The sequence below is a fragment of the Streptopelia decaocto genome (genome assembly GCF_964273445.1).
Source record: "Streptopelia decaocto genome assembly, chromosome: 25".
NCBI classification, from domain to species: domain Eukaryota; kingdom Metazoa; phylum Chordata; class Aves; order Columbiformes; family Columbidae; genus Streptopelia; species Streptopelia decaocto.
This window is the reverse complement of record NC_138680.1, coordinates 4,977,216-5,001,411: the sequence shown is the minus strand read 5'-3', so window position 1 is coordinate 5,001,411 and position 24,196 is coordinate 4,977,216. Positions and strand designations below refer to the sequence as shown.

Here is a 24,196-nt window from a genome sequence, read left to right as displayed (position 1 = left end):
TTACTCTTCTTCAAGTCAATGTGTTTAAGGTTCTCTGCTGCACACACTGCACTCTCCATTCCCTTAAATGAAACGAGAAGAACAGCTGAGAACAGACTAGCAGCGGCCAGCGAAGTGTCTGGAGCTGGGCGATCGCTTCTCTAGTTACACAGGAGGTAACGACGCAGAGGAAGGAGCCTTGCGTTCCTTCACAGCTACATCAGAGTGCAGTTGAAGAGTTTCTCCAAAGGTCAGAGGCAGAACTTCGTATCTTGGAACCCGAAGGAGTAGTTTCCTTTAGAGAACTCCTCTTCCTTGGAGGTTTCTGGCAGAGAGCTCTCTGCCCCAGCGGCTCTTTCTGCAGTGGCTGCTGGAATTCAGTGTTTTCACTTTGGTTGCAGACCTGAGTGCAGTGGCACTAACGCACCAGGGCTGCTGAATCTCATCCCAGGGGCCGGGGGAGAAATTACTTTTCCTGTGGGTATGATAGATATTATAGCATCCAGGGAGCAGCACTGAAGACGATACTGAAAACCTGGCTCCCGAAAATCCCCTGGAGCCCATGGGGGTGCACAGTGGCCCCACTGGGAGCTGACAGCTATTATTTGGTGTAACTCTTGGCTGCTTTTTCTCAACGTGAGTTTGCTCTTTCTTAGCGAGTATCCCTGTTGTGTGCACTGTAAATCATTTCCCTTTGCAGAGCTCCAGTGCCAGATGAGCATCGCTCTGCAGTGTCACCCTGAGCACAAGGCGAGGGTGGGATGGGAGCGGTCTCCAGGAGCTCTGTTCCTTTGCACAACTGGTGTGACTCCCTTGCATGTCTTTCAGAGAGGGCATGCACCAACCACTGTGGACCCCTTGCCTTCTTGCTGCAAGCAAGGATCTCCTGAAGGGATGCTGGAGCAGGAGTCTGCTGTGCAGGTAGAAGGGGGGAAGGGGCGCGTTCATCCTATTGCAGTCGGCTGCAGGCCCTACAGAGGGACGGGAGCTGCTCTCACTAGACCTCATTTGCCACTTCAGTTCCATCTCGGTATCCTTCATTTGGGACTGGGCCCAGCTAAGGTCTGCAGAGACCAGTGAACAACCCGGGGTGTTCTGCTAACTGCCTCTGGCCCAGCCTGCTTTGGGCAGCACAAACCAAGAGACAGCACGGTTCTGGCTGCACAGCTGTTTCATTGTGCTTTGTATTTCTGAAGTTTCGTCTTCCCTGCACTGTTTGGAGAGCGGGGTTCACGCATGTGAGCTCCTCCCTGTTTGCAGCTCGCAGATATGTTGATGAAGTGCGCCTCAGGCACTTACTAACCACGCTGTGTGCAGCCTGGCAGCGCTCCCTGACGTGGCACAGCCTGTAATCTGCAGCCCGCAGGCGGGAGCCTCCCCGGCAGGCAGGTGTGCGTGGCGATAGGGCGCGGTGCTGCCGCTGATAACCCGGCCCAGGCCGGCTGTGGCGCGTGCTGTGGCTGCGGCATTCGGCGCTGTGGGCTGATCTGAGCTGCAGACCGTGGCCGCGCAGGGCGAGCTGCCGTCCCCCCGCAGCAATGCCATGCCTGCATTACGTGAGGGTGAGTACTGAGGCATGGTGGGGGGCTCGCTGGGCAGCACTCGGGGGAGAGGAATCGGGTCAGTTCTCAGGCTGTTGGTTTACACGTGGGAGTTTAGATATGTCCTGGCCAGTCACATGGACTTTGGTTGAGAGAAAATGGCCCTAGTCACCAACAGATTGCAGCTTAACGGACCACAGAGTGGCAGGAAGGGTTTGCTGCCCTTTTTAGGTTGCTGGGAACTGGCCTAAGGTCGTGGTGGAAGCCGGTGGCAGAGCCTGGCATTGAATCCAGAACGGCCAGGTCCTGCTGGTGCTTTACTTGCCTGATCCTTCTCAACGCTGCTTTGTTGGCAAAAGGGATGTACCCCCAGGTGTTGTGTTTTTTTGAGCTATTTTAATGCTAAATGTTGATGTCTCTGTTACCATCTTTCTTATTTTACCCACCCGAAGCTCTAGGACAGGTGCACAGGATGACGTTTCTTTCCAGGCACAGTGCAGCACCAGCTCTGTGGAGGAGCAGGTGGCTGTGCCGCTATGGCTTTGCTCGCATGTCCTCACCAGGGAGCAGCTGGCAGAGATGTATTGCCAGGCCTGTGCTTCAGGTGCTTTCCTGTCAGCGCTTCTTCCCTGCATGGCTTCTGGAGGCCGCACCGTGCGCTGGCCGGGCCAGCCTGGCCGAATCCTGCTCGCGGTCGATCTGTTGCAGCCGCGGCGCAGGGATGGCACCGCAGTGCCTCGCAGCGTGCGGATCCCAACGGAAAGCCCTTCTCAGTGCTTTTGCTCATGCGGGCAGACAAAGCAGGTGTGCACTAGCACTGCTGAAGCAGAGGTAGAGAATGAGTCAGAGCAGACTGCAGAAATTAGGAGCAGTTTATAAGCATCACCGGCAAAGAGAAGCAAGTTTCTCCACCAGGCACCGGGCAGACCCTGACGGCACCGTCTGAGCTCCAGCACATCTCCTGGTGCAAGGGCACTGCCCAGAGCCCAGGGCAAGCTGGAGGATGCTCTACAAGGTGCACTTAGTCCCTGGCTTGCCTCAGGCAGGCTCAGAGCATGTATCTGCTTTCCCCCTTGCACTAGAAACCTCTCAACTCCCCTTCATTCATTGCACACATGCCTGAGCCTTGTCATGGTCCGAGCATTAGAAAGTAGGACATAAGAAGCAGTTACAGTGCTGCTGCATCTGAGCAGCTGTAAGCCCTGTTATGTTGTTAGGAGAGGTGTAGTACCTGAGTGAAAAGCTCTCGTGTGTTGTCTTCAGTCACAGTCTATATATTTTCTGGTGAGGTAAAAATAGCTTTTCTTTTTCAGGATCTGTTGAGAGCAGAGGCTCCTGCTAACATGAAAGGAGAGTGACAGCTTTCCCCTGGGTGTGCGTGGCCCCGGCTGGCAGGAGCGGCAGCTCTGTTAATTCTTGCTTTGGCTCTGTGTAAAATGAACAATGTCCTGGTCTCCAGCTCCCCATTCAGACCTCTGGTCCAGCCCCTGTTCCTCTCTCTACTCATTGCTGCTGGACCCAGCACTGTACTTCATTGGGGAAGTGATGGTTTGCAAATGACAGAACAAGATCTTGATGCTACTACTTAGAAAATCCATTAGTTGCAGCTGGGAACTGACAGAGACAAGCTTTCACAGGGCTGCAGGCTGTAGCACCAGGGGATCCTTATCAAAGGATCAGTCTGCTGTGCAGGGGCAGCTCCCAGGTCCTTGCTCAGTGCAGATTAAGCTGTTTCTGATATCCACCCTCCTCACAGTCCTGAACCCGTTCCAGCTTCAGCAGCAAAGGGGGCCTGTGAGGGGGAAGGACGGAGCCAAATGGCAGCGTAGATGCTGTCTGTATCTGGATATGCTCAGCAGGGACCAAGCTAACTTTGGCCCTGAGCTGCGCCCCCAGCAACAGCCCAGAACCACCTCCTTTTGAGTGCATAAAAAAGGGCTTTCCGAAAGCTAGCGACTCATGATTATGTGAGGATGGAGGATTGCACATGATCGAGGGGTCAGTCTGGTGCCTACACCTGAAAGCTTCCCCCTCTTCAGTACTTTCAAAGCGCTAATTGACAAGTCACGTCCTTTCCCCCAAACCTGCCAGGGGCCCTCCTTTTGCTTTGGGATTTCTCCTTTGCCAGTTGTGCTGGGTTCTCTTACAGCTCTAACAGCCCCTTGCCACAGGAACAAGAGCAGATCTTTCATTTTCTGCACGCTCCGATTCACCTGCTGCAAGACAGTCGGGCTCCCCCTGCATCCTGGTCTGGAGGTCTCCGCTGGGCATATAAACCATTGGTCTCTGTGGTATATGCCCTGGGGAGGCCTAGGGCTATTGTGAAATCTCCACTTGGCTGGAACATGGGCAAAGGGGTTCCTCACGTTGGTGCATGAAATGAGAACAAACTAGCTTGGCAGATGCCTTTTGGAGATGACCTTCTATGCCTTGACTCTCACCAGTCCTACTAAGATCTGTGGACCTGTGCTAAATCACATGGGTGGAGGCGAGGATGGTTAGAGAACAGGTCTTGGGCATATGGATTTATCCTTTCATCTGATGAATTTTCCCAATGCTTTTGCTTTTCTCTTTCGTCTGGGTTTGCAGTACGTGCCTGGCAGCCTGTTCTCCGTGCTCTGCTGCCTGCGGCTTTGCTGCTGCGGCTTCTCTGGACATGCTGGGCTCTGCTGAGTGCTGAGCAGAAACCTGCCAGTAGGTTTTGCTTCCACTGCAGGGACCACTGAGAGTGTCACATTTACGTGAATACAGATAGGAGAGAAAGTTTCTGTAAAGGTGGACAGTGTAATTTCTGTTTCTGGGCATTCTGAGTTGACTCTCCCATTCAACTCTCCTGACGTTCACTGATCATCTTGGGAAGACCCTGTGTGCGCTCTTTGATGGCTCTTAATCTGAGCAACTGTTTCAGTGCGTTGTCCCGGACGGACACACAGCCAGCGTCTGTCTCCTCCGCGTCAGCCGTGCGGCCCAGCAGCAGAGCAGACCCAACCTGCCGACCGCTGGATCCGGCTGCCGCTTTGCTCCCTGAGCCGTGGGAAGTAATGCATAATTTGAAAGTCTGCATTGAAATTCCTTTTGTCTGGTTTAAGAGCAACACTGTTCTTCAGTGAGACCAGACGTCCTGAAGACACGCGGCAGAGAGCAGCAAAGGGGAAAGGTAGGGGCTGAATGATGTGGCTGAGGATCGAGGCTCCGGGCATTCCCTGTAGCGCTGTGTGTTGCAATTGCAGGGCAGCTCTGGCTGCGCGATATATCTGGGTAGACTGAAGAAAATAGAGCCCATTTAAAAAAAACCCTCACAGTGAGTGCAAGCTCCCCCACGTTTCCCTCTCTGTAATTAGTCCTCGCAGACCTTGCAATGGAGCAGGGAATCAGCTGGTTTTGAGCACCACACACTCTGTTTCTGCAGGCAGGGAGGCTCCCAGCAGGCCTGGCCGGGTGTGCTGCCCTCACCTGCCTGCCCTGGGGCTCTGCGGCACGGGCGCCCAGGAGCTGCTGGTGTCGGGAACATGTTGGAAAGGGCACCCCCTCCCTTTCTTTTGGAATTGTTGGCCCTGTCCCTAGCCGGACACGTCCCCAGGCAGTCCCACAGACCCGTGTGCACATCCTTGCAAGGAAGGGGTCCCACCCCCCGGGGCTCCTCAGCAAGAAGCAGCTCAGCCCTTCCCCACACGGGGTGCTGTGTGACAGCGGAGGAGCTGCAGACCCTGCCCGGCTGCCTCATCGCCCCAGCAGAAGGCCTGCGGATAGAAGAGACAAGTAGGCAGATGGGGTAAAGAGGGCAGCGTAGCAGGACGCGCGTGTGCCTTTTGCCAGTGGGGAACAGACTTGCTTCTTGCCTGTCTTGGCGTCCCAGAAAACACCATGAGATCAGCACAAGTCCTTGGACTCACTTGCACTTGGGAATCATCTGCTTGTGGCATTTAGCAGCTTGTACAGAGCGGAGTCCTGGCAAACGTGGCCACCTTTCGGGAAGGAGGCAGCGCTGAGGCCCTCCGTTCCGTTATCAGCGACGTGCAGAAGGAGCTGGTGGGAGCTCCTCCCTGGGTGGAGCGAGAGCGAGATGGCGCCAGGAAAGATTAGAGCAGGACTCCCGCCAGAGCCTGAAGACAAAGCAGGGTTACTGAACCCCTGGCTGCAGCCCTTGAAATACGGCCTGAGCCGTTGGTTTGGCAGGATTTCCCCTTTCTTATTGCCTTGCCCACAGCTACAAAGTGATGGGCTTGGTCAGGTCCAGGCTTCCCATGTTGGTGTGAAGGGCGCAGGATGCTCCAGCAGCAGCGATGCTTTGTGGGGCCAGGCTTTGAGAGCAAGGAGACACCTCTGAACAGAGACAGAGGAAGTTTCCAGTCAGGGTCAGCAGAGGGAAAGGGAAAAATCCGGATTGTGAACAGACAACAGGAGCTTTTTCCTGAAAGAAAATGAAGAAAAGGAGAATAGAAGCACAGTCGGTTGTGCTTTGCTATGTTTTTTACTTTAGAAGGTCTTGGAGCATTTTGCAAAGTACAGATCTGAGGCTTATCCCTCAGGGCATTGCTGGCAGCAACTGAATGTCTGTGGAGCACAAGACCTGTGTGTAGGATTTAGCAGCCATGTAAGAGTGCAAGAGATACACAATGCCAAGTGAGGCACTTTATCTTCTTCACTGGAATAGCTCCTTCAGCATCTGGAGGCAGTTACTGTGTGTCCTGGGGCACACAGGTAGCAAGTGACTGCATGTGTGTACGAGTACCGGGAGGTGCAAGTGGCTGCCCATGCTACACATGGTGCTTATTAGCGGATGGTAACTGTGCAGTGTGTGTGTGTTTAGGTATGTTGGTGTTGTGCTGACTGGGATGTGCGTGTGTATCTTTTTGATACACACATCTACCTGTGTCCATAGGGTCTCTGCATTTCTTACTGTCATTGCTCCCTTTTGCTGAAATTGAGAAGATGGCAGTGACCTAATCCATATTTCAGTTCCCTGGCTAATTAAGTGTTTTCTTGATCTCTGTGACACCCCAAAGCAAAGCAAGCTGTTGTGAACGAATGGCCTGAGTGGCAGATAGGCAGTCCCAACACGCACACTGACATCAGAAGAGCCATTTCCTCTGCTTTTACCATTTGAGCTGAGCTTCCCTTCTTCTCTGGCTGCACGTGTTGTCTGACCGCTGGTGTCCAACGTCCCGCATCCCTGTGCATCTCCAAAAGGTGCACGCTGAGCGTGGGGAGCACAGAGGAGCAGCCCTCCGGAGCACTCCAGCTTCAGCACGTTCTCCAAGGCCCGGCCCCAGCGTGCAGAGTGGAGAGGGAACCGTGAGCCCTCGGTGGCAGGTGTTACCTGTGAAACGCGGGGCTCCAGGGCACGGCTGTGGGGCTGCTCTTCCTCTGCCGTGCCCGAGCTGGTACCTGCAGCTCTGACCCGCTCCCTGCCCTTGGCAGCAGTCATCTGCTTTCCGGAGGCAGCTTGTATTAAATATCCTGTCTGACACAATAATGGAGAGAAAATGAACAAATTCCATTAGCGCCTGGCGAACCCTGCAGTGTCTGCGTTGGAGCGAGGAGGGAGCCTGTATTTTTAGACAGAATGCAATGTAACTTACTGGCTCTCTCAAAGCTGGGGAGTAGGTAACCAAGGAGGGAGAGAGGGGACACCAGGCTCAGGTTTCAGCTGAAGTGCCGGACTATGGCAGCACGAAAGGGCAGGTCCGGTCCAGACGTGGCTGTGAGTATACAACGCGCTTGTCCTTCGTGCCCATGGAGCCCTCCGCTGTGCTTTTCTGCTTGCTTTCTGCCCACAGCCTCTGTGCAGGGCGTGCTGGGGCTTCAGGAACCCCTTTGCTGCTAGAGCTTGTAGAGTTTTACCATTTTAATCTTCGCGGTTCCATGTGTGTCCCAGGCGTGGACGAGCCCGGCTGAGCTGTGCTTTGACTTTCCAAGGGGTTTTCTGCCGAAGGTCTATCCTGTGGCCGGCATGCCAGCAGCATCGCCAAGGTTCTGCCTCGTCATTGATCCTGACCTGAGATGCAGAGGCTTCTAGCAGGGTCTGGAGTTGGAAAAGCTCTTTGCATTCAACCTGTTGCTTGAAGCTGCCAGTGTTTTCTCGCTAGACCCCAGGCAGCACGCAGGGCTCAGAGCGCCAACATGCACTTGTAAGCGCAGTGCTGGTGCTGCTTCCTGCCCCTGAGGGTTTATCATCCCGTGTGAGCGGAGCACGGAGCTGCCGCGCCGCGTCTCCTCTGTGCTCGCAGCCCTCCACAGAGCTCTGTGGTGAATCTGGGGGCTCTGCCCAGGTGGACAGGGCTCTCCTCTGAGGTGGCACGAGCGGAGCCAGCTGGCACGCGCCGTCAGCACGTGCTCCCCCCGCACGTGGTGGCCGTGCAGCGGGACGGGCACGGCGGGGCCGCCCTCCGCCACCTGTCCCTCTGCCCCGGAGGGGACTGCGGCACCCGGCACTGCCGTGGCAGCCCGAGCTTGGCTCTGCAGAGTGTGCCTGGCACAGTGGGTCAGGACACACTGTTTGCGGGGATAGCAAGGCAGCTGAGTCGTGCTGCTCCAAAGTCCAGATTCAAACGGCTGAGGCTGCAAAGAGAAGGGAAGAGAGAAGCCCTGAAACGTGTAGTGCATCGTCCTGCCTAGTCCTGCCTCCAGTGCTGCCCTCTGCGCTGTGCTGCTCCAGCCCCTGCCCAGACGCTCCCCAGGCCTGGCTGCTGCTCCGCAGACCAGCACCGTGGGATGGCCTGGCATGGCAGGATGGAGGCGCTCATGGCACAGGAGAACCCTTGGTCAGTCCCAGCATGAGGGGTACAAAAGAGGTTCTGATTTTCTGCTAGTGCTGAAGGCAGTGTGTCCTGTGCCCTTGCTGTGGACATCTCATGGCTCTTTGCTGCAGAGGGCCCTTTGGGCTGGGCCTACCAGGCAGGCACCAGCTCACAGTTACCAGTCCAAGGTCCCAGCCTCACAGAGCCATGTCACTGCATTTCCACTCCATTTTCCAGCTTCTGGTGAGCCATTCCATGGTCTTCATTTGCTGCCTTACACTGCTAAATAGCGTTGCTTGAAGTATTGCTGTGCCTCGCCTGGGCTGGCTGGGTTTTCAGTGGTGCAGGGAGACACAGCCTTGTGCTGTTGGAAAGGAGAGCTGCGGCTTCCCTGGCTGCGGGGCGCTCAGCTGGGTCGTTGTCCCGGGTGCCTCGGCCATCGCTGCAGTCTCTCAGCCAGGACACAGAGGTGTCTCCCTGGCCAAGGGAGGCTGCCCCGGCTGCAGGAGTCTCCGCAGAGCTCCCTCCCTGCCCGCCTGCAGTGCGGGGACGAGCTGCAGACCTCGTGTGGCTCTCTTGCCCCGGTATCGGGATACGCTCCACCCCAAGTGCAGGTCCCAGCCTTGCTGCTTCTTGCCTGATTTGGGGCACCTCAGTCTGTCCAGTAGGTCCCACCTTGACCTGACTGGTGTCCATAGTCCTGGTCTCTGCGGCCGCGTGAAGAGCTGGCCCTGTGCTGGTGATGGGGGAGAATGGGAGGACTCCGCGTCTCATGATTTTTCTTTTTTTCTTCAAGGCCGATGCTGCAACGAGCTTCTTGAGAGCTGCAAGATCTGGGAATCTGGACAAAGCCTTGGATCACCTCAGGAATGGGGTAGATATTAACACCTGTAATCAGGTAGGTGACACCCATGGGGCTTCTGGTACCGTTTCTAGTTCACGTGAGAATGTTTGCAAACGGCCACTCTTGGTGGCTTGGGAGGTGTTGGGCAGGTGGAGCCGCCCCTCGCGCAGCGCAGACAGGCCTGCCCGGGGCCGGAGAGCTGCGGGCGCCGCAGAACTGTTTGCACGTGACCGACAGAACATCTTGTGTCTGCGCAGCCACCGAGTGCAGGTGGCTCAGCCTGGGTCAGGATGGAGGCTGTAGGGAGAGGCTCAGGGGGCTCGAGCAGGGCAGAGGACAGACAGACCGTGCTGTCGGCTCCTTTCCAGAGCAGCAGTGATGCTGGGGAGCCTGACTCAGCAGGTAGCACAAATGTATATTCACCTGGTTCAGTATCAAGTCCCAAAACCCAGCACAGTTCAGACCTGCAGATTTGTGCACTGCAGTGTCCGACGCAGTTGCTGCAGATGGGTTCCCCCAGGAAACGTCATTATCTCCTTTTCTTTTCTGACTGATGGGTACCATGCAGGGCTGCTGCCCAGAGAGACGGCCAGTCATCAGCTGTCTCCACTGACTCTCTGCAAGTCCTGTTTCCAGACAGATTTCTAGTGCTGGTGAGGGGATTTGACACCTTGACCAGGAGCCTGTAGCTACGGCAGCATGAGGCACTTTTTTCAGTGACATCTGTGCACTAGTTCCTGCCATCTCCCTGAAGTTAGATGGCACTTTGGGGTTTCCTTCTGAGGAATATCAGACCTGTGGGAAAGGTCCAACCTCACATGTCCTGTATAGAATAAAGAGGGATATATGTGGTCAGACCTATCCCACAGGCCCTGTATTCTTACTCAAGTGCAGAGACCTTGACATGCCATCTGATCTTCCTCCCGCTGGTGTCAGCACCTTCATTGTTGCCATCTGCATCGGCGTCTTCATCATCCACCTCTCTCGAGTTTTGAATTCCTGCACGTTCCCATCTCATCCAGGAGGAGCTGGAGGCCTGAGGATGCGCCCATCTCGCTGCCGGGGAGCAGCGCTGTGCGAGCACAGGGCGCCTGGAGCGCCGTGCTGGGGTGGGCAGCGCAGGGCGCGGTGCGGCCGTGGTGCAGGCTGCCTGCAGTCCGGCCTTCTGGGGTTCTCTGTAGGGCTGTGGCCGTCACGTTGACAGCCAGTGACTGGGGTTTCTGGGAAGCGTCTGCGGCGCTTAGTAAGGGGAGTACAGCACCTTTCAAATTAAGCACATCCTGTGATGGTTTTGGGTCAGATGAGCTGTCAAGCCGAAGCAAATGTGCAAAACAGCCTGTATTGTTCCTGGAGCAGAAATATCGATGGGCCGCTGGGAAACTATCTTCTGCAAACATTGTGCTTATTGCTGTAAGGCCAGAGAATAATGATTCTTCACAGGCTTTCAGCATTCAAAAGGTTATTTATGAATCCCTTCCGTAAAAGGGCATATGTGCTGAGGAGAGCAACTGAGCACCTGTGGTCTTGCACTGCAGGCATGTGTTGCATGAGTGCAATGGAGAAACAGTGTGTGTGTGACTGTGGCGACACAGCCAGCTTGTGGGCTCACGCAGGCGAGGGTGTCGGTGACCATCCCTATGGGGTTGTGTAGGTGTGGCTCAGCCAAAGCAGCTGGGGGGGCAGCGTTTCCTCCTGGCGACCGTCCTGTATGCGTTACAGTGTTCCCGCTCCGTTTTCCTGTGGAAGCAGGTCTTCTGTGCTTGAGGCTCTAGGCGACTTTGGAGTTGGTGTGCTGATGGAGCTTGTGGATTTTTAGGTTTTTGCTCTTTCTGCTGTAATCAGAGATGAGCAAAAGAATCTGTGATTCCTCAGCTATGATCCTGGATAGCTGGTGCTTTGAGTGAGAGAGGGTGAAAAACCTTTTTCCAGTATGATAATGGTCTTGAGGCTGTTCTAAGCATAACTGCAGTGTTGAGGACTGGAAGAGGAGCCTCCCAGGGCATTTTCTGGTCCCCTACCTATATTCAGGCAGGGAGGAAGCAGTGACCTTCTGCAGTAGCTGGAGCAAATGGTTGGGAGGTGGAGCTCCCGGGCGGGACCGAGCTCCCGGGCGGGACCGTGCGCCCGGGCGGGACCGTGCTCCCGGGCGGGATCGAGCTCCCGGGCGGGACCGTGCTCCCGGGCGGGATCGAGCTCCCGGGCGGGACCGTGCGCCCGGGCGGGACGGAGCTCCCGGGCGGGACGGAGCTCCCGGGCGGGACCGTGCTCCCGGGCGGGACCGAGCTCCCGGGCGGGATCGAGCTCCCGGGCGGGACGGAGCTCCTGGGGAGCCGGCGGCTCCGTGCCGCCCGGCGGCAGCGCGCTGAGCACCCACGGTGCCCCCGCCGGGAGACGCGACGGACAAGGGAAGTTTCCTGTACGGGGAAAAAGTGATATCTGGAACTGCCTGCATTTCACCTCCTTGCCAGCACATATCCCAGCCCTTTTGTTCACGTTTAGGAAGAGGGTGTCAGAAATAATGGAGCACAGGCTGTCCTGGCAGCCTCTGCGTTGGGTGTTGACTGGCCTGACACCTCGTGACAGTGCAGGGATGTGACGAGGGCACTGTCCAGCCCTTGGCTCCTAGTGCTCAGGTTCCGTGTGTAGGAAGAGGGGAGCTAAACCCGGCCTCCCTGAGAAGTCACTTCAGTCGGGAGCTTCCTGGAGCTGGTAGAGCTCAGCAGTGGCACAGCCAATGCCTTCTCTGCACCCTTTGCTGCAGTTAAACTCTGAGGGAGCAAAGCCGGCCTGCGGGATGGGGCTGTTGTTGGGCAGGCTGCAACACCGGGAGGGAGCTGCTGGGCTGGAAGCTCTTAAACTGGGAGCTCAGAGTAGGGGGTCCTCCAGAGAGCCCCAGCTGGTGACTAATGCCCTTCTCCCGCCTTTGCTCCCTCCAGAATGGGCTGAATGCCTTGCACCTGGCCTCCAAGGAGGGCCACGTGAAAATGGTGGTGGAGCTGCTGCACAAGGAGATCGTTTTGGAGACAACGACCAAGGTGGGGACAAGGGAGTCTGGTCACAACATACACTTTTGCTGTCTTTATTTGCATCTCCTGCTGGCCCTGGCTGCTGGCTCCAGTCAGCCCTCGCAGCCCCAGGGCAGCCCCTGTGCGCTGCAGCACGGCGAGGGCCTTGGCACCATTGTCGCGGGTCTGCAGAGCTCTGGTGCTCCATAAATAACAAATTCTTGCCTTGCATCATCGTGGCGGGGTGTGGTTCTTCCTTGGTGACAAGTGAGACAACTACACAAGCAAGCAGGGCTGCAAATGAGCAGCCTCCAGCACCATCTGAAGGGCTGTGAGAGCAGGAGGGGGCCTGGCTTGCCACCTCCCCAGTGCTCTGACAGGACCTGGGACGTGAAGCAGAGTCTGGCATCCTGCCACACCACCCAACGGCACAAGGCAGAAGAGCCTGTGTATGCATTTTCCAGCCTGCTTATCATCCCTTAGCTTTGCTGGGATGCCTTGGCTATCAGGGCGCACACTGCAGTTTTGCCTGCAGATTGCCAGCTCAGCTCCCCCATCCTCCCTCCCCTCCTCATCTCTCAGTGCTGGAGATGCACAGAACCTGACAATGCACACAGCTTGTGCTGCCAGGAGCTTCATGGGAGAGATTAAATCACTGTCTTCCTTGGCCAGCAAATGGGAAGGGTAGCTGCTGGTCTACAGCAGGGATGGGGCGTGGAGCAAGGGCTGCGTGGCCCCACAGGCTTCCCCGGCTGCTGCTCTGTTTGCACGTGTGTTAGCACATGTCAGGCCCATCTTTGGCATCCTGGGCTGCTCCAGCCCCTGAGCCGCTGCCCTGTGGTGTCTTTCAGAAGGGAAACACGGCTCTGCACATCGCTGCCCTGGCTGGACAGCAGGACGTGGTCCGGGAACTGGTGAACTATGGGGCCAACGTCAACGCGCAGTCACAGGTACAGTGACCTGGGCTGGAGTGGGGAAAGCGTGACAGTGGTGTCTTTGTGGTGGGAATTGTGCCTGGCATGGCCGCTTCATCAGCCCTTTACAGTTTCTCTCTTGTCCTGCTCAGGGGCGAGGACTGCTCTGCCAGCCCCCCGACAAAAAGACGAGTGTGTTTGCATTTATAAATGAAACCCACCTTAATAATCTACAAGAGTGTGAGATGAGCCAATTTTCCAACTTTTCGTGTTCTTTTCAATACAAAATTAAATATCTACATGTAAATACATACTCCAGTTTTATTTAGGGTTTGTAAGTTTCTTAATGTGCAAATGGAGTCTGCCATGTATATATATAACTGCTGTAGTTTTTATTCAGTTTAGTAATCCTACTCTGAAGTAAAAGCTTTTCTTTCTTTTTATTAATAAGGACTTAGATTCCCCAGCTGATTCTTTCTGGATGTGAGGAGCCTTGGGCTCCAGCTCTCTCTGATTACTCCACCATTGCCCTTTTCTTTTTTCCCACCCACACTGTGTCTGCTTTTGCCCCAGTTCAGTGCGCTGGGGTGTGCTGATGTGCAAGGCCCTGTGTTTGCAGAAAGGCTTCACACCCCTCTACATGGCAGCGCAGGAAAACCATCTGGAAGTTGTCAAGTTCTTGCTGGAAAACGGAGCCAACCAGAATGTAGCCACAGAGGTGAGGTCCTTGGGGAGGACCGCAGGGCCCTGCTGGTCGGGGCTGCTGTGGGACGTGCTGGGTGCTGCCGGGGCTCCTCCGCTCTGCCCCTCTCACCTGCCTCTCCTTGGCAGGATGGCTTCACGCCACTAGCTGTGGCTCTGCAGCAAGGGCATGAGAACGTGGTCGCTCATCTTATCAACTACGGGACAAAGGGTAAGGTCCGCCTGCCTGCCCTGCACATTGCAGCCCGCAACGATGACACTCGCACAGCTGCTGTGCTGCTGCAGAATGACCCGAATGCCGACGTCCTCTCCAAGGTGTGTGGCTTTCCTGTCCTGTCTCTGGGAGCTTTCCCACATCCCCAGGGAGCACAGCAGCTTGGTATGCTGTGTTTATCCATCCCCTCAGCAGGGAGCATGTGTCTGGCTGGGCTGATCACTCCTTCTTTCCCCTAGACTGGATTTACCCCCTTGCACATTGCAGCCCACTACGAGAATCTCAGTGTGGCCCAGTTGCTGCTGAACCGTGGAGCCAGCGTCAACTTCACCCCCCAGGTGAGCACAGTGTGAGGGGGCGCTGGGACTGGCACTGCCCAGCACTGGAGGAGCAGGCGTCTCGCTCCCAGCACTGCAAAATAAGCTGTTCCCTGACGCTGTTCCTGGGATTTAGCTCTCCCCTGCCCTCTCTCTTTTGTTCACCCGGTGCCTCCTTGCAGCCCCATGGGGCAAAGAGAAGGGGTTTCTCCCTCTAACAGACAGTTGTTCCTTCTATCAGAATGGGATCACTCCCCTGCACATCGCGTCCCGCCGGGGCAACATCATCATGGTACGGCTGCTGCTGGACCGCGGCGCCCAGATAGAGACAAGGACCAAGGTGAGAATTCTGCATCACCAGCAAGTACGTGGGCCGCCTCCCTCCTTGACCATCATGCGTCCTGGGAGCGCTGCCCAGCACATACCCTGTGAGCATCTTGCTGGGTGTGTGAGGGAAGGTCCCTCGTGCACGGAGGGAATGGACCAGGTTTTTTGCTGGTGCACGTGGCGGTGAGAGGAGGCTGCATGGCTACAGTCGGCGTGTTCTGGGGGCTGAGGGCAGGCTCAGTTTTGCCTTATTTTGCAGACAAAACCAAAGTCCCTGCCCTTCCCCATGCTGAGCCCTCGGACTCTTCTCTCTCCCCAGGACGAGCTGACCCCTCTGCATTGTGCAGCTCGCAATGGACATGTGCGAATTGCTGAGATCCTGCTGGACCATGGGGCTGCCATTCAAGCCAAAACCAAGGTACACATGGGGCTCTGTGAGGCTGTGCTTGGCGCCAGGTCCCAGGGCAGCACAGGGCTGCCACAAGCTCTGCACAGTTGCTGGATGCCACTCGGTGCTGGGGCTGGGATTTTGGCCTGCCAAGGAACAAGGAGCTTCCTGACCCCCTCCTCGGCCCTAGCCGGAGCCCTTTGCCTGGGGGCTGCATGTTTCAAAGGGAGGAGGGGGTGGCCTGGGGACAGCCTGTCCATGGCAGCAGCTCTTCGGGCCCTGCCCTCTGCTCAGCGTTGCTCACCTGTAAGTCTTGGTCAGGGATTTTGGGGTTTCTCTTTGGTAGCACCGTGGGGAATGTACCATCCTTTCTGCCCCAGAGCTGTGGCCGGGGCTGGGGCCGGGCGGGATGCCTGGTCCCCTCCCAGCCCTGCCCTGAGTCCCTGCTCCACGGTTGCAGAACGGCTTGTCGCCGATCCACATGGCAGCGCAGGGCGACCACCTGGACTGTGTGCGTCTGCTCCTGCAGTACAGTGCTGAGATCGACGACATCACCCTGGACCACCTGACACCGCTGCACGTGGCCGCGCACTGCGGCCACCACCGCGTGGCCAAGCTGCTGGTGGAGAAGGGGGCCAAGCCCAACGCCCGAGCCCTGGTAAGTGAGGAGGGGCAGCAGGGCTGGGACAGGGGACAGGGAGGGCGTCCTCGCAAATGACTGTCCACCTGTCCATCTGCAGAATGGCTTCACACCCCTTCATATTGCCTGCAAGAAGAACCACATCCGGGTGATGGAGCTGCTGCTGAAGACGGGGGCCTCCATCGACGCCGTCACAGAGGTAGGTGGGTGGGCAGCACTGCAGGGGATGGTGGCCCCGTTGGCTTTGCTGGTCCCCAGGCACCTCCTTCATTATGGCTGAGATCCTTTGCAGCTCAGGACCTGTTCAGCCTGGCAGCATCTTCCCAAAGCCTGCTCCTCTCTGCGTTCCCCTCAGCTTATCTGCCAGGGTGCTGGGGACAGGCTAGGGACACAGAGTTTGCCTCTGTGCTGGCACATGGCCCAGGGAAGGGGCGGAGGGGGCAGGAAGAAAAGTTTGCAAGGCCACCAGCCCCATCTTGGCTCCTGGCCCTTTTCTCTCCACAGTCTGGCCTGACCCCGCTGCACGTGGCCGCCTTCATGGGGCACCTGCCCATCGTCAAGACCTTGCTGCAACGTGGAGCCTCTCCTAACGTGTCCAATGTGGTGAGTCCCACCTTGGCTGGGCCCCTGGGAACTCAGCATGTTGGGGTCCAGCAGGAGGTGGGGACTGCCCGAGTCCTGCTTGCTCTGCTCCCCTGAGCGATCTCTGGTGCCCCCTGTTTTGTGCTGCCAGGAGGAAGCCACAGGGGCCAGAGAAGGTGGTGTGCACTGTTCTCCTGTGCTCAGAGAAGGCATATCCCCTCGTACAGCCTCACCATTTTATCTTGTCCTTGGTGCAGAAAGTGGAGACACCCCTACACATGGCAGCCAGAGCCGGGCACACGGATGTGGCGAAGTACCTGCTGCAGAACAAAGCCAAAGCTAACGCTAAGGCCAAGGTAGATACAGAGAACCTGTGCAATAGTGAAGCTCTGTGCACAGCTGGTGCTGGTTTCTTCACTCTCGCCTGCCCAGAGCCCAGCCTGCCACGGGCTGTGCAACAGCTTTGGCTGGGTAAACAAGGGACTGGTCCAGGTCTATCAAAACAGCTGCTCTGCCTCCCTTGCAGGATGACCAGACGCCTCTGCACTGTGCTGCCCGCATCGGCCACACCGGCATGGTCAAACTCCTGCTGGAGAACAACGCCAACCCCAACCTGGCCACAACGGCAGGGCACACGCCCCTGCACATCACTGCCAGAGAGGGGCACGTGGACACGGCACTGGCCCTGCTCGAGAAGGGGGCCTCACAGACCTGCATGACCAAGGTAGGCTGCTGCGGCCACTGCCACTGAAGGTGTGACCTGGCTGGGCAGGCTGGCAGCTTAGTGTCCCTGTCACAGGAGGGACAGCCTCCTCCTGTGCCGCAGGAGTCCTTCCGGCACATGCGCCAGTGCTCTGCTCATCCCTGTGCACCCTGTGATGAGCTGCCTTTCTCCTCAGAAAGGATTTACCCCTCTCCACGTTGCAGCCAAGTACGGGAAGGTGGATGTGGCAGAGCTGCTGCTGGCACATGATGCGCACCCCAATGCGTCAGGGAAGGTGAGTGTTGCTCCTGTGGCAGTGGGAGAAGTGGTGTGGTACGGGGAGAGGCTCTGCCTTACCTGTCTGTGCCCTCTCCCCGTCCCCAGAACGGCCTGACCCCGCTGCACGTGGCTGTGCACCACAACAACCTGGAGATCGTCAAGCTGCTGCTACCCAAGGGGAGCTCCCCACACAGCTCGGCCTGGGTAAGGCTGGACTGCGTGTCTGTGGGAATGTGTCCTGTGTCCCATGTGTGTCAGCCTGGGGCTGGCATTGCCCCTCAAGCTGACACTCAGGGAGTGTGCCTGGGACTCTCTGTGCCCGTTGCTCACACCCGCCTGTCCCTTGCACCAGCAGGAGGGACATGCAGGGTGCCGGGTGGTTGCTCTGCTCCAGCAGACGGGCTGTGTCAGGAACAGTCCCTGACAGCAGCAAGTTGTGGCTGTTGCGCGGGGATGTGTTTCCATGGCGAGCCCAGCCAAGCAGAGTTGCAGTCTGGCAGTTTGGGAAACCACACACAAATGTTTGCATGCAGCCGGGAAGCAGTGAGTCAGAAAACCCACGAGTTCGTGAGAGTTGCCCTGCTCCGCCTGAGCATGGGGAGCATCTCCTTAAAGAGCAGACCAGCAGCCTCCACTTCCACGTTGTTTGTAGGAGCTGTATCCTCAGAACAGCCAAGCGGCTGCTGGTTCTGGCCCTCCCCGCTCCCCCTGCGCCCGCTGCCGGCAGACTTGCTGGGCTGGCGTCAGGAGCAGCCGGTGCCCGCGCCAGTCCCCTGTTGTTCTGCGTCACCGACAGCCTGCGCGTCACCCAGGCAGAGGGTGTCTGCCAGCTGCTTCGCTCCTGCGGCGTGGCAGCAAAGGCGGTGCTCAAGGCTCTGCAGTCTCTGCCTGAATACTAATCCTGCATCTTGCAAGTTTTGCTCCACGCCTCAGACAGACACGTTCTAGGAGGTGTCTGTCTGCCCTGACCTCTCACAGCTCCAGGTGGCTGAACGCTGCTGTAGAAATTAATGTGAGGAAAACCCCAGGACGGCCAGCACCAGTCAGACCTGAAGCAGGTGGTCTTTGAAACCCCTGCGCTGACTTGGCTGGAAGAGTGGGACTGGGCCTCAGTGTCAGGACTCGTTGCTGTCAGGCAGATGGTTGGGGTGGGAACCTGTGTCCCTGAGCTCTGGAGGCAAGTGGGAAGGGCAGACCTGGCCTGGAGAGGCAAGGTGGCACCTTCTGCCCCTGCTGGTCTCCTCGCCATGGTCTGAGCGCTGCCATGAGCCTCTCTTTCCCTGCAGAATGGGTACACCCCCCTGCACATTGCTGCCAAGCAGAACCAGATGGAGGTGGCCAGCAGCTTGCTGCAGTATGGGGCTTCTGCAAACGCGGAGTCTGTGCAGGGGGTCACCCCCCTACACCTGGCTTCCCAGGAGGGCCACGCAGACATGGTGGCACTGCTTTTCTCCAAACAAGCCAACGGCAACCTTGGCAACAAGGTAAGTTGTCCCTGCATGTCCTGTCAGGCTGGACGTGCTGGCAGCCCAGGCCCCAGTGCCTCCCTGCATTTGCTGACCAGCGCACAGTGTTGGTCAATTTGCTGTGCTGGAGACCCGACGTGGAGTCTCTGCTGGTAGAGCTACAGCAATGGCATTGCCACTGTGCTGAGACCTCCTCTGTTTGCAGAGTGGCCTGACCCCTCTCCATCTCGTGGCCCAAGAGGGGCATGTGCCAGTAGCTGATGTTCTCGTGAAACATGGAGTCACGGTGGATGCCACGACCAGGGTAAAGTAGTGCATTCACCATGGCTGTGGTGAAATACATGAGGGAATCACCTCCAGGCCTGCCGCAGGAGGAGCATTGCTTATCTTTGTGCAAGAGTCTCTCCTCACCATCTTGTCTGTGTCTTGGAGACTCTTCCTCTTCTTCCCACGCGTCCCTGTAGGGATGATCCCTGCGTACTCCCACAGCTCACCCCTGCGCCCCTGGCACAATGTGGTGTGGTCTGCACGACCCTCTGCCCTGATCCTGGGCTCTCAGGCAGCACCTGCACACGTGCCCCTTCCTTCGCCCAGGAGGGTTTGCCCGTGGGATGCGCATACCCAAGCCAGAAGGGCACGAGGCGCCTCTGAAGGCAGGCTGAGACCTGGTCTTTTCTTTCAGATGGGCTACACCCCGCTGCATGTGGCCAGCCACTATGGGAACATCAAGCTGGTGAAGTTTTTGCTGCAGCACCAGGCTGATGTCAACGCCAAGACTAAGGTACAGCGATGCCCTGTGCTTCAAGGACTGGGCAACAGCATGCATGTGGATGTGGATGGCTTAGCCTCCCTCCCTGCTTGCACTTCATCCTCCTGCATTGCCCCAAGCGCTCCCGTCTCCGTGGCTGGAAGCTGCTGTAGTCCAGTTACAGCCCCGGGCAAGCGCTGGGTTCTACAGAACCCTTTGCTAACCCCGGAGAGGAGGCAGCCACCTTCGTGCTCCGGACATGAAGCACAGTGTGAAGCCCATGGGTTCTTCTGGGGCAGCAGACTCCCAGAACCGATGGCAGCACCCTCTGTCCTCCCCTGCAGCTGGGCTACACTCCTCTGCACCAGGCAGCACAGCAGGGCCACACGGACGTGGTGACACTGCTGCTGAAGCACGGTGCCTCTCCCAACGAGATCAGCACAGTGAGTACAGCGCTCGCCCGCACCTCCTTGCCCCACAGCAAGCTCAGGTGCCCGACCGGGCTTCCCCGCGGCTGCTGCTGACCTAGTCCTTCCTCCTCGCACAGAACGGCACCACTCCCCTGGCCATTGCGAGGCGGCTTGGCTACATTTCCGTCACAGATGTGCTCAAGATTGTCACAGAGGAAACCGACATCCCGGTGAGGCCCTGGGGACTGGGACCAGGACTCTGGAGGAGGGCTGGGGCTGGGGAAGTGGGTGAAGGCAGCAGCTGTGGCCCTGCCTGGGGCAGAGGCTGTGCCGGTACAGCTGGACACCGCTGATGGTGTGGTGGGGCGGCGCTGGTGGCTGCCCACCCTGGGCCGGAGGGGCGCGTTGCGGGTGGCTGCCCAGCAAAGGGCTGGCCTCCCCTGACTCCACTCTGCTCCCGCAGTTAGTCGGTGACAAGCACCGCATGAGCTTCCCAGAGACTGTAGACGAGATTCTGGATGTGTCGGAGGATGAAGGTGAGGGGCCGGAGCTGGATCACACCATCCTGGAGGTGTGGGGACGGGCACTGGCGTTCCTGCCAGGCGGGGCGGAGAGCTGCACGGCCTCACCGTGGTCTTGCAGAGAGGACGGGAGGAGCACGCCAGGCTCCCGCGGTGGCACCTCCTGGCTCAGGTGCTTCCCTGTGCCATGCAGGAGGGATATGTCTGGACCTCCCCATGGTCCCATGCCTAAGGGACAGTGTGCAGAGAGCCCTTGGGCATGCAGAAGCCCCCACCATGCCCTGCTCCTGCTGGTGGTGTCAGCTCCCAGCCAGATGCAGCTGGTCCGCTCCTGCTCCCTCCCACCAAGACCTCACATTTGCCTCTTCTTACTTTGCAGGCACTGCTCATGTCACAGTAATGGGTATGAAATGTGTCCCCCTGCCCCAGCTCAATGGCCCATTCCACCCCATGGCCACTAACCATCCGCACGCCACATCCATCCGCTGAGCCTTGCTGTGGGGCTCGTGCTGCCCAGCACAGGCGCTGCCATCCCACCCGGCCCATCCGTGTCCGTGCTGCTTGCTGTGGTGTGACTGCATGAATGGGGGGAGCCTGGCTCCCCGTCAGCCCCAGGCCCTGTCCCTGGCCGGCAGAGGGGCCTGGTTCTGTGACAAACTCCGCTGCTGTCCTGGCCAGGCAGGGATGAACCTGAGTGCTCGAAGGTCCCCATGCTGTGTGGTCCCCTCCCCATCACTGGGGCTCTCCTGCTTTGGGAGGTGCTGGACCCACTCCCATGGGGCAATGGCGAGTGCCAAACCCCAGTGAGCTCCTTAGCAGGTGTTAGCTGGGCCGGCAGGCAGCACCGGCTGTGCTTTGCCTCCACGGGGGCGTGCAGTTACACTTGCAGTGTTAAGGCATCTGTCCCACGTCCCCAGCCCTGCCTACACTTCTGTCCCCAGCATCAGGGTGTCCCCAGCAGGCTCTGCTCTGTGCTCAGTGCTGTGGGAAACAGCTCAATCAGGAGCTGAGGCTCCTGACAGCCACCGCAGTTCCTGTCCCGCTGACCCACAGTATGGGTCCTGTCCCGGCCACAGACCCCACCTGGCAGAGGGCAAAGCCGCACCGTGGCGGGCTGAGACCCAGGGGACAAGTGTATGCGGCCAGCAGTGGGAGAAGAGATGGGCTTTGGCTTTAGCTCAGAGGAGCAAGGGCTGGGTGTCTGTGGTCCCTGGTCCTCCTGCCTCTCTGCATGCTGAGCCAGCTCTCTGTTTCAGAGGAGGAGTTGGTCACACCAAAGCCAAAGACACCCGAGCCCAGGGACCAGGAGGGCAAGAGAGAGATGCTGGAGTTTGTGACCACGACGACACTGGAGCAAACGTAAGAGGCACTGGATGGTGGGAAGAGAGCGGGTATGGGGCACAGGGCCAGCCTGGTGCTGGGCTGGGGTGCCACCGGAACAGGGACAGCTCTGGGCAAGGAATCGATCAATGAGCCCCCACCAGCCAGCATAGCAAGCCAAGCTGGTTGGTGTCATTCCTGCACAAGGACATGGGTCCGCTTCTGAGTTTGCCTTCGTCCAGCAGCCCTGGGATAACCTTGGGACAGCAGGGGACTGAGGGGCCCAGGTCTGTCACTTCAGTGGCTGTCACTGCCCTCTCCTACCAGGGTGGAGTCTCCAGCTGTCCTACAGGTGCCCTACATTCCACCTGAGACTGTGGTCACGGGAGCAGAGGAGACTGAGCAGGTAGGACCTGTGGAGACAGAAGCTGAGCAAGTCAGCCTGCTGCATGCACCCTCGGTGTCCCCACAGGAGGTGAGCATGGGACACAGCCTGCCATGGCCCCCCTGGCATTCCCTGCCCATGGAAGGCCCCCATCACCACAGAGCCAACGTGTGGGGTGGGTAGTTGGGATGGACCTGGTAGTATGGGACTGCCCGGGAGCGAGACTATGGAGGAGTGGGCAGGCTCAGCAACCCAAATAGGACCTTGTGCCCATGGGGGCTCTTCCCTGCCTTGCACAGCCCTCCAAGGAGTTCGACGAAGACTCCCTGATCCCCAGCAGCCCTGCCACCGAGACCTCGGATAACATCAGCCCGGTGGCCAGCCCCGTGCACACAGGGTGAGTGCTCAGCCTGTGCGGCACACACATGTTCTGTGAGGGGTCAGCTGCGAGGTACCCACCTGCCCATGTCTGCTCCAGGTTCCTGGTGAGCTTCATGGTGGACGCCCGTGGCGGCTCCATGCGGGGCAGCCGGCACCACGGGCTGCGTGTGGTCATCCCACCCCGTGCCTGCGCAGCGCCCACCCGCATCACCTGCCGCCTGGTGAAGCCCCAGAAGCTGCCTGCACCCCCACCACTGGCTGAGGAGGAGGGTCTGGCCAGCCGGATCATCGCCTTGGGTCCTGCCGGAGCCCAGTTCCTCAGGTGAGTGCAGCTGGGAATGAAGCAGATAGTGCTGCCCAGTCAGGACCATCCCTCGGGGCTGGGGTTGGATCTGGGTTCCTCTGGAGTCCCTACCAGCTGGGGCAACACCGCTGCCCATCTCTGCTTCTGGGCGTCTGGTGCAGGAGACGTCCCTCCTGCAGCCAGGCACAGCACATTCCTGCGGTGGGTCATTCCAGCATAACGGAGCGTTTGACTGTGCTGGGGCAGGAAAAGCCCTGGCCAGCGTGGTCCTGCCAGGCACAGAACCCCATTTCCCAGAGAGAGGAGTGTGAGCAGTCCTGCCTTCCTCTGGCAGCTGTGCGTGGTTGCAAGCCTCCTTCCTCTCCCGCTTGCAGCCCTGTCATTGTGGAGATCCCACACTTTGCCTCCTACGGGCGAGGGGACCGCGAGCTGGTGGTGTTGCGCAGCGAGAATGGCTCTGTCTGGAAGGAGCACCGCAACCGCTATGAGGAGAGCTACATGGACCAGCTGCTCAATGGCATGGACGAGGGTGAGCGTGCGGGCAGGCAGAGGCTCGGCACCCTGCGCTTCCCCACAGGCAGGGCTGCAGCCATCCTGGCTGGTGGGACGGGGCTGAGCGTGAGGTGGTGGGTGACAGCTGTAGACTCAGTGTGCAAGCACTGATGGCTGTGCTGCCCTTGCAGAGCTGGAGAGCCTGGAGGATCTGGAGAAGAAGAGGGTCTGCCGCATCATCACCACCGACTTCCCTCTCTACTTTGTGGTCATGTCCCGGATCTGCCAGGACTGTGACATGATCGGCCCCGAGGGAGGGTGTTTGAAGAGCACGCTGGTCCCCATGGTGCAGGCCACCTTCCCAGACACGGCTGTTACGAAGAGAGTGAGGCTGGCCCTGCAGGTGAGCCCTGGAGAGCCTGGCCTGGGGCCCAGCCGGGCTCCTGCAAGGCAGGGGAAACCAGACCTGATGCCCACCCTTGTGCTGCCCACAGGCGCAGCCCGTGCCTGATGAGCTGGTGACCAAGCTGCTGGGGAACCAGGCGACATTCAGCCCCATTGTCACGGTGGAGCCGCGCCGGAGGAAGTTCCACCGCCCCATTGGCCTCCGCATCCCACTGCCACCATCCTGGAAGGACAATCCCCGGGACAGTGGCGAGGGTGACACCACCAGCCTGCGCCTGCTGTGCAGTGTGATCGGTGAGGCTGCCAACCCCTGCTGCGCAGGCATGTGTGCTCTCCGGTGGGATTGGGTTGCCTCAGTGGGATGCAGCTCCTTGGAGCTAAGGAAAAGGTCATGGTGGTGGAGACAGAGCAGAGCCCGGGCTTACAGAAGGGCAGCGTGTTCACCCTTGCTTTCTGCCGCAGGAGGGACAGCCCAAGCCCAGTGGGAAGACATAACAGGCACCACAAAGCTGGTCTATGAAAACGAGTGTGCTAACTTCACCACCAATGTGTCTGCCAGGTGAGTCCTCGGCGAGCGTGTGCTCATCTG

The 24,196-nt window shown here is 58.4% G+C and overlaps 1 protein-coding gene across 8 annotated transcripts in view; it reads left to right on the top strand.

The window, feature by feature from the left end:
* Window positions 1-678: 678 nt before the first annotated feature.
* The window catches only part of ANK1 (ankyrin 1), a 34,522-nt gene continuing 11,004 nt past the window's right edge, over window positions 679-24,196 (top strand). For 2 of the 8 annotated variants that reach the window (XM_082072454.1, XM_082072461.1), the window contains exons 1-31: window positions 859-900; window positions 9,057-9,158; window positions 12,041-12,139; window positions 12,961-13,059; window positions 13,628-13,741; window positions 13,855-14,040; window positions 14,179-14,277; window positions 14,498-14,596; window positions 14,903-15,001; window positions 15,432-15,629; window positions 15,712-15,810; window positions 16,116-16,214; window positions 16,451-16,549; window positions 16,720-16,917; window positions 17,093-17,191; window positions 17,281-17,379; window positions 18,462-18,659; window positions 18,847-18,945; window positions 19,324-19,422; window positions 19,734-19,832; window positions 19,937-20,029; window positions 20,263-20,335; window positions 20,700-20,723; window positions 21,577-21,679; window positions 21,968-22,115; window positions 22,325-22,422; window positions 22,504-22,728; window positions 23,085-23,239; window positions 23,394-23,605; window positions 23,697-23,901; window positions 24,070-24,166. In XM_082072454.1, coding sequence (XP_081928580.1) covers window positions 874-900; window positions 9,057-9,158; window positions 12,041-12,139; window positions 12,961-13,059; window positions 13,628-13,741; window positions 13,855-14,040; window positions 14,179-14,277; window positions 14,498-14,596; window positions 14,903-15,001; window positions 15,432-15,629; window positions 15,712-15,810; window positions 16,116-16,214; window positions 16,451-16,549; window positions 16,720-16,917; window positions 17,093-17,191; window positions 17,281-17,379; window positions 18,462-18,659; window positions 18,847-18,945; window positions 19,324-19,422; window positions 19,734-19,832; window positions 19,937-20,029; window positions 20,263-20,335; window positions 20,700-20,723; window positions 21,577-21,679; window positions 21,968-22,115; window positions 22,325-22,422; window positions 22,504-22,728; window positions 23,085-23,239; window positions 23,394-23,605; window positions 23,697-23,901; window positions 24,070-24,166 — 3,743 coding nt within the window. In that variant the 5' untranslated portion in view covers window positions 859-873. Of the gene's footprint in view, window positions 901-1,382; window positions 1,542-7,170; window positions 7,225-9,056; window positions 9,159-12,040; window positions 12,140-12,960; window positions 13,060-13,627; window positions 13,742-13,854; window positions 14,041-14,178; window positions 14,278-14,497; window positions 14,597-14,902; window positions 15,002-15,431; window positions 15,630-15,711; window positions 15,811-16,115; window positions 16,215-16,450; window positions 16,550-16,719; window positions 16,918-17,092; window positions 17,192-17,280; window positions 17,380-18,461; window positions 18,660-18,846; window positions 18,946-19,323; window positions 19,423-19,733; window positions 19,833-19,936; window positions 20,030-20,262; window positions 20,336-20,699; window positions 20,724-21,576; window positions 21,680-21,967; window positions 22,116-22,324; window positions 22,423-22,503; window positions 22,729-23,084; window positions 23,240-23,393; window positions 23,606-23,696; window positions 23,902-24,069; window positions 24,167-24,196 lie in introns of those variants that run through there. The other 6 variants (XM_082072455.1, XM_082072458.1, XM_082072457.1 and 3 more) reach the window with 6 other exon arrangements.